The sequence below is a fragment of the Homarus americanus genome, unplaced genomic scaffold (assembly GCF_018991925.1).
Source record: "Homarus americanus isolate GMGI-L3 unplaced genomic scaffold, GMGI_Hamer_2.0 scaffold47986, whole genome shotgun sequence".
Lineage (NCBI taxonomy): Eukaryota > Metazoa > Arthropoda > Malacostraca > Decapoda > Nephropidae > Homarus > Homarus americanus.
The window spans coordinates 5,490-13,802 of record NW_024729642.1 but is presented as its reverse complement, the minus strand read 5'-3'; the positions used below and the strand labels follow the sequence as shown (position 1 = coordinate 13,802).

The following is an 8,313-nucleotide window of genomic DNA, read 5'->3' as shown; positions in this document are numbered from 1 at the left end:
GTGACTGGTGGCGACAAGAAACTGAAACTTTAAAGGACAGAGTGACAGGAATAGTGATGTTGGTGACAGTGACAGGAATAGTGACATTGGTGACAGTGAGAGAATAGTGACGTTGGTGACAGTGACAGGAATAGTGATGTTGATGACAGTGACAGGAATAGTGACGTTTGTGACAGTGACAGGAATAGTGACGTTAATGACAGTGACAGAATAGTGATGTTGATGACAGTGACAGGAATAGTGATGTTGGTGACAGTGACAGGAATAGTGGACGTTAGTGACAGTATAACAAGTAGTCTTATAAGAGGCATCGAGGATAATTCTGCAAAAATAAAAAATAAAAATAAAAAAGATAGTCAAGTAGATGGATGCATTAGGCAGGAAAACATCACAACCAAATTACCTGGTACTCCAAAAGACAAAGTTTGAATATACCAAAATACAAACTGTGTGTTATCTTCTACATTTACTCACTGTTGAACCCACATCTCCATCGACTGTGAACGGAGGCCATTTTCACACCTTTATGAACCTGAGATGAGGTAACATACTTTACTTTGCCTTCGTAATGTTCATACGACAAGAGCACCAAATATCGTGTTCCTCGAAAGAGTAATTTATGGACAAACGTAAATTTGTGTGTGTGGTTTAATGACAAAAAAAATGAAATTGTATGGTGTGGTTCTCATTTTTCTGTGCCTGTGTGTTTCTCATACTGGAGGTCTTGATCAGGTTACTCTCATACCCGTCGTTCGTTTATCTGTCTTCATGTATGTCTGTCTCTTTGTCCGTCTATTAGTTTTCTGCTCGTCCTTCCATGTACTTATTCCTTTCTGATTTTCTGTCCTTTGTATCCGTTTTCTCTGTTATATCCGTCTGTTCGAATGTCTGTATGTTCAGACACCTTTTACGGATTAGCCCACCTAGGGTGAAGATATAATAAAATAATAATAATAATAATAATAATAATAATAATAATAATAATAATAATAATAATAATAATAATATTAATAATAATAATAATAATAATAATAAAAATAAAAATAAAATAAAAATAAAATAAAAAATAAAAAATAAAATAAAAATATAATAATAAAAATAAAAATAAAAATAAAATAAAAATAATAATAATAATAATAATAATAATAATATATAATAATAATAATAATAATAAAAATAAAAATAAAAAATAAAAAATAATAAAAATAAAAATAATAAAAATAAAATAATAAAAAATAAAAATAATAAAAATAATAATAATAAAAATAATAATAATAAAATAATAATAATAAAAATAATAATAATAAAAAATAATAATAAAAATAAAAATAATAATAATAATAATAATAATATAATAATAATAATAATAATAAAATAATAATAATAATAATAATAATAATAATAATAATAATAATAATAATAATAATAATAATAATAATAATAATAATAATAATAATAATAATAACAATAATAATAATAATAATAAAATAAATAAATAAATAAATAAAAATAAATAATAGCCATAAAAAATCAATAATGAGAAACGATATATGTATGTTGTGTTTACAATTGAGACCCTGCAAATGTGCGTAAATGAGGCAGAAAGTCAGTCAGATCAGCAACCTGGGACTTGTCACATTGTGAAGTCATATGGCAGCAGGGTCTACCATTAGACAACACATTATGCTGCTAATATCTCTTCCAGGCGGTAGTACCTCCTGTTTGGTAGCTGCCTACTACCTGTCTGTTTATCGTCTGTTTATCCTTCTGTTTCTTCTAACCATTTTATCAATCCATCTATCCTCCGTTCATCCCTTTATATACCTCTCTATCTCTATAATTCATCATTGTACAACCTTTATTTCAGTCTCACTTCACAAGAAATAAGTCTCCGGATTTTTATTCACGGTCTGGAATGAGACGAGGCCAGAGAGTGTCCAGTTTGTGTATGTTTCGCATATCTGACGGTAAATTACTGTTTGTTTCTGAACAGGTCAAAAGCCCCCAGTCTCTAATATGGACTCATCTAATCAATCTCGCCATGATTAGGTTCGATAGGATTAGACCTAGAATTTAAGGACCATTAGGTTTAGGCTCCAAGAGTGATGAAAGCATAAAACTGTGGTCCAGTATAATCGGTTCTAGACCTGTCTTATTATAGACCCTATCCTACCTTACTTATCCTATCTTAACCATTAAGATCAGGCCCCTTACGACTGGGGCCTAATACTAAGAGTTTGATAAGATTAGGTTAGGTATAGGGCCTATGGGACTAAAGGAAGAGTGGGGAAGAAGGATATGACCTTCACTAATTTGTTTTTTCTACCACTATACAGCACAGGAAGGTCAAATAAGAATAACTATCAAATCAAGTCACCATGGCATCTTCCCACAAAGACAAACACTGAATACATTTAGGAGCAGGATATTTTCAACTGCTGGAGGTTAAAAGACAGGAAAACCCTCTTTGGTTGCCGATAAGTCCACAGGTAATAAATAACACTTTACTACTAACACAGAGGACTTAGTAGGTTTGTATGTACTATCTCATCCAACTTCGACGTGAAACATTTACAACAAGTTCCTCGTCGTTTGTATTTATTGTTGTCATCTGTGTTGAAGAGTTGCATATATCGCTTAACCTGATGAAATAGGGGTATCAAACAGTGTGTGTGTGTGTGTGTGTGTGAGGGGAGCAACCTCAGAGAGCACAAACACGCACCTCTCCCCATCCCTCACTCCTTCCCCAGCTACACACTGCTAACATTCTCTCTTCAACAGTTATTGTAAAATAGATATGAATGACTGTGATGTTGCTGTTTTACCCTCAATAAATATAGTGTTGCAATTGACCCCAGTTAAGGAAACCAAGGCGTTGATTGTCATTATGATTGATTTAGGTTATTTGAATAATATCTCATGTAATAATAATAAATAAAATAATAATATTAATAAAGTATGAATCAAATAATATATTAATAATCTTTTCTATTAACAAAGCTCCAAGTGTAAATAATAATACCAAACTTGAAAATATATAACTGTATATAAATATCACAACACCAACTCGATATTATGGTCTCCTGAACATTAACAATGGTCCTCCTATTCTACCAATGTTCTTTAAACAGAATACCTGAGAAAAGTATCTTAGTTCCGCACGAAGACAAAACGTGAAAGGTGCGACACGCCATGAGAAATAATATGAGTCACTTTGTTCATTATTTTCTTACATTAAAAATAACTAAAAAGGAATATCACCAACAAGACGTCATTACAAACACACTCCGAAGTAGTGGAAGCTGACTAGTAAGGTTGATGGAATGTCGTGCGTGTGTGCGTGTGTGTGTGTGTGTGTGTGTGTGTGGAGTGTGTGGCCTGATGTGGGGTTGTGGCCTGACGTGGGTGTTGTGGCCTGACGTGGGTGTTGTGGCCTGACGTGGGTGTTGTAAGGCTCGACGTGGGTGTTGTGGCCTGGACGTGGGTGTTGTGGCCTGACGTGGGTGTTGTGGCCTGACGTGGGTGTTGTGGCCTGACGTGGGTGTTGTGGCCTGACGTGGGTGTTGTGGCCTGACGTGGGTGTTGGCCTGACGTGGGTGGCTTGTCGGGTGTTGTGGCCTGACGGGTGTTGTGGCCTGACGTGGGTGTTGTGGCCTGACGTGGGTGTTGTGGCCTGACGTGTGTGTTGGGCTTGACGTGGATGTTGTGACTTGACATGGGTGTTGTGGTCTTACAAAGGGTGTTGTGGCCTGACGGGTGTTGTGGCACGTGGGTGTTGTGGCTTGACGGTAGGTGTTGTGGTTTGACATGGGTGTTGTTGCTTGACGTAGGGTGCCTGACGTACGTGTTGGTCTGACGTGGGTGTTGTGGCTTGACATGGGTGTTGTGGCTTGACGTAGGTGTTGTGGCCTTGACGTAGGTGTTGTGGCTTGACGTAGGTGTTGTGGCCTGACGTAGGTGTTGTGGCTTGACGTGGTGTTGTGGCCTGACGTAGGTGTTGTGTTTGACGCAGGTGCTGGGTGGCCTGACGTAGGTGTTGTGGCTTGACGTAGGTGTTGTAGGCTTGACGTAGGTGTTGTGGCCTGGACGTAGGTGTTGTGGGCCTGACGTAGGTGTTGTGGCCTGACGGGGTGTTAACATAAGAACATAAGAATGGAGAAACTGCAGCGGGCCTATTGGCCCATACTGCAGTCCCATTTGCCCACCCCTAATGCCTATATATCCATCCAACTTATGTTTGCCATCCAGAGTATTCGGGAGTATGACGATGTTTGTTAACTTGTTCACCTCATCCACTACTCTATTTCCAAACCAATGTTTATCTATTTCGGCCATCTAAATTTGTCTTATTAAAAACATTGTTACAGAGTTCGCTCTGTGCTCAATGTTCCTAATGCCCAGGATTACTCTTTTCATTCTCCTCTGAATTTTTGCTTCCAGCATTCTATTAGTACGGTGACTAAAATTGAACTACGTAATCCAAGTGAGGTCTCACAGCAGAGATAGTTTTAGGATGACCTCGCTAATCTTTTAATTAACACTCCTTTGTTGAGGCCGAAGAAGTACTTTGTTTGTCTTGTTTCGGGCAAATACATGTTGCTTGGTTTAAGTTTCCTACTTATCATTACTCCTAAACCATTCTCACAGTCGGATTTCTCTATGACATCGTTGTTTATCTAGTATCTGGTTTATCTGTTTACATCTTCTTTACTAAGTACTTTACATTTGTCCATAATTTCATCTGCCATTTTCAGACCATTCGAAAATATTTATCAAATCTTCCTGTAGTTTTGCAGAGTCCTCGTCGCATTTAACTACATGCCATATTTAGTGTCATCATCAAATTTACTTATGCTGCTGTCTACGCCGATAACTATGTCATTTATGTATATAATAAATAATAATGGTCCAGGTACTGAGCCTTGGGGTACTCCACTAGTGACGTTTCTCCAATCGGATTTAGTGCCGTTAATGCTCAGTCGCTGTTTCGTGTCCTGTAACCACGTCTAATCCATTTTAGAATATTTCCTCCAATTCCTTGAGCCTCCACTTTTCTTATTAGTCATTCATGGGGACTCTGTCGAGGATTTGCTAAAGTCGAGATATACCACATCATAGTCGTGCCTCGTCCACTGATTCAACTGATGAAAGAATGTTAATAGATTAGTGAGACATGAGCCCGCTTTTAAAGCCATGTTGGGAATCATTGATCAACATGCTTCTAGGTGATTTAGAATAGAGTTTGAAATTATTGCTTCCAATAATTTGCCTACAAATGATGTAAAACTGATTGGATGATAGTTAGAGGATAGTGATCTGTCCCTTCTTGAAAATCGGAACTACATTCCCTTTTCCCCAGGATTCTGGTATTACACCCACGACTTTGCTAAGGGCATACTGAGCTCTTCCTTACGTTCCTTTAGTACTCTGGCAAATATCTCATCGGGGCCTGGTGATTTATTAGGCTTCAGCTTGTCTCTTTACTAATATTGTTTAGTCACTACCATCTCGTTTAATCTATATTCTTCTATCTCTTATATTGTCGGTGCCTCGTGTATTATTTTTAAATTGTGGTGGTGAAAACTGTTGAAAATATATGTCCAGATTATTGCTCATTTCTCCGTCGTTATCAGTTAGCCGGTATTTGACTGTAATGGTCTGACGTGGGTGTTGACTGTGGTGTTGTGGTCTGACGTGGGTGTTGACATGGGTGTTGTGGTCTGACATGCGTGTTGTGGCCTGACGTGGGTGTTGATGTCGGTGTTGTGGTCTGACGTGGGTGTTGACATGGGTGTTGTGATGTGACATGGGTTTTGTGGGTCTGACGTGGGTGTTGACGTGGGATGTTGTGGTCTGACGTGGGTGTTGACATGCGTGTTGTGGTCTCACTTGGGTGTTGTCGCTTGACGTGGGTGTTGTGGTCTGACGTGGGTGTTGTGGTCTGACGTGAGGTGTTGACGTGGGTGTGGCATGGGTGTTGTGTGGTCTGACGTGGGTGTTGACATGGGTGGTCTGACATGGGTGTTGACGTGGGTGTTGTGGTCTGACGTGGGTGTTGACATGGGTGGTCTGACGTGGGTGTTGTGATCTGACGTGTGTGTTGTGGCCTGACGTGGGTGTATGTTGTCTGACGTGGGTGTTGACGTGGGTGTTGACGTGGGTGTTGTGCGGCGTGGGTGGTATGGGTGTTGTGGTGGCTATGGGTGTTGACGTGGGTGTTGTGGTCTGACGTGGGTGTTGACATGGGTGTGTGGTTGGTGGTGTGACGGTGTTGTCGTCTGACATGGGTTTTGACGTGGGTGTTGTGGCCTGACGTGAGTGTTGATGTGGGTGTTGTGGTCTGACGTGGGTGTTGACGTGGGTGTTGTGTGTGGTTGGTGTGTGGTCTGACTTGGGTGTTGACATTGGTGTTGTGGTCTGACATGGGTCAAGACATGGGTGGTGGTCTGACGTAGGTCTTAACGTGGGTGTTGACGTTGGTGTTGTGGCTTGACGTGGGTGTGTGTGGTCTGACGTGGGTGTTGACGTGGTGTGTGGTCTGACGTGGGTGTTGTGTCTGACGTGGGTGTTGACGTGGGTGTTGTGGTCTGCGTGGGTGTTGACAGGTGTTGTGGTTGATGGGTGACGTGACGTGTGTTGACGTGGGTGTTGACATGGGTGTTGTGGTCTGACATGTGTGTTGTGGCCTGACGTGGGTGTTGATGTGGTGTGTGGTCTGACGTGGGTGTTGACATGGGTGTTGTGATCTGACATGGGTGTTGTGGTCTGATGTGGGTGTGGTGTGGGATGTTGTGGTCTGACGTGGGTGTTGACATGCGTGTTGTGGTCTCACTTGGGTGTTGTAGCGACGTGGGTGTTGTGGTCTGACGTGGGTGTTGTGGCTGACGGTGTTGATGTCGGTGTTGTGGTCTGACGTGGGTGTTGACATGGGTGGTGTGATCTGACATGGGTGTTGTGGTCTGACGTGGGTGTTGATGTGGGATGTTGTGGTCTGACGTGGGTGTTGACATGCGTGTTGTGGTCTCACTTGGGTGTTGTCCTTGACGTGGGTGTTGTGGTCTGATGTGGGTGTTGTGGTCTGACTGAGTGACGTGGGTGCTGGTCTGACGTGGGTGTTGACGTGGGTGTTGGAGGTGGCATTGTGTGTTGTTGTGGCCTGACGTGAGTGTTGACGTGGGTGTTGTTGTCTGACGTGGGTGTTGACGTGGGTATTGTGGTCTGACGTGGGTGACGTGGTGTGTTGTGGGTCTGACGTGGGGTGTTGAATGGGTGTTGTGGTCGGGCAGGTGTTGACGTGGGTGTGTGGTCTGACGTGGATGTTGACATGGTGTTTGTGGTCGACGTGGATGTTGACATGGGTGTTGTCGTCTGACATGGGTTTTGACATGGGTGTTTGTTGTGGCCTGACGTGAGTGTTGATGTGGGTGTTGTGGTCTGACGTGTGTGTTGACGTGGGTGTTGTGTTCTGACGTGGGTGTTGTGGTCTGACGTGGGTGTTGACATTGCTGTTGTGGCTTGACGTGGGTTTTGTGGCTTGACGTGGGTGTTGTGGTTGTGGCTTGACGTGGGTTTGTGCGACGTGGGTGTTGTGGTCTGGCGTTGGTGTTGTGGCGGTGTTTGGGGTATAACGTGGGTGTTGACGTGGGTGTTGTGGTTTGACGTGGGTGTTGGTCTGGCGTTGGTGTTGACGTGGGTGTTGTGGTATAATGTGGGTGTTGACGTGGGTGTTGTGGCTTGACGTGGGTGGTGTGGCTTGACGTGGGGTATTGTGGTATAACGTGGGTGTTGACGTGGGTGTTGTGGGTCTGACTTGGGTCAGACGGGTGTTGTGGTCTGACGTGGGTCTTGATGTGGGTGTTGTGGTATAACGTGGGTGTTGACGTGGGTGTTGTGGCTTGACGTGGGTGTTGTGGTCTGGCGTTGGTGTTGACGTGGGTGTTGTGGTCTGACGTGGGTGTTGACGTGGGTGTTGTGGTCTGACGTGGGTGTTGACATGGGTGTTGTGGTCTGACGTAGGTCTTGACGTGGGTGTTGTGGTATAACGTGGATGTTGACGTGGTGTTGGGTATAACGTGGTGTTGCGTGGGTGTTGTTATGGTCTGACGTGGGTGTTATGGCCTGACGAGGGTATTGATGTGGGTGTTGTGGCTTGACGTGGGTGTTGTGGTCTGGCGTTGGTGTTGACGTGGGTGTTGTGGCGGCGTGGGTGTTGTGGTCTGGCGTTGGTGTTGACGTGGGTGTTGTGGCTGTGACGTGGGTGTTGTGGTCTGACGTGGGTGTTGACATTGGGTGTTGTGGTCTGGGTGTTGACAT

At 42.8% G+C, this 8,313-nt stretch overlaps 1 protein-coding gene across 1 annotated transcript; it reads right to left on the bottom strand.

Moving 5' to 3' along the window:
* Positions 1 to 3,730: 3,730 nt before the first annotated feature.
* Positions 3,731 to 7,010, bottom strand: LOC121866765 (LIM domain-containing protein A-like). Its single transcript, XM_042366461.1, has 2 exons — positions 6,752 to 7,010; positions 3,731 to 4,122 (listed from the first exon to the last, which is right to left on the bottom strand). The coding sequence occupies exons 1-2, from the start codon at positions 7,008 to 7,010 to the stop codon at positions 3,731 to 3,733; spliced, it is 651 nt and encodes a 216-aa protein (XP_042222395.1).
* Positions 7,011 to 8,313: the final 1,303 nt, after the last annotated feature.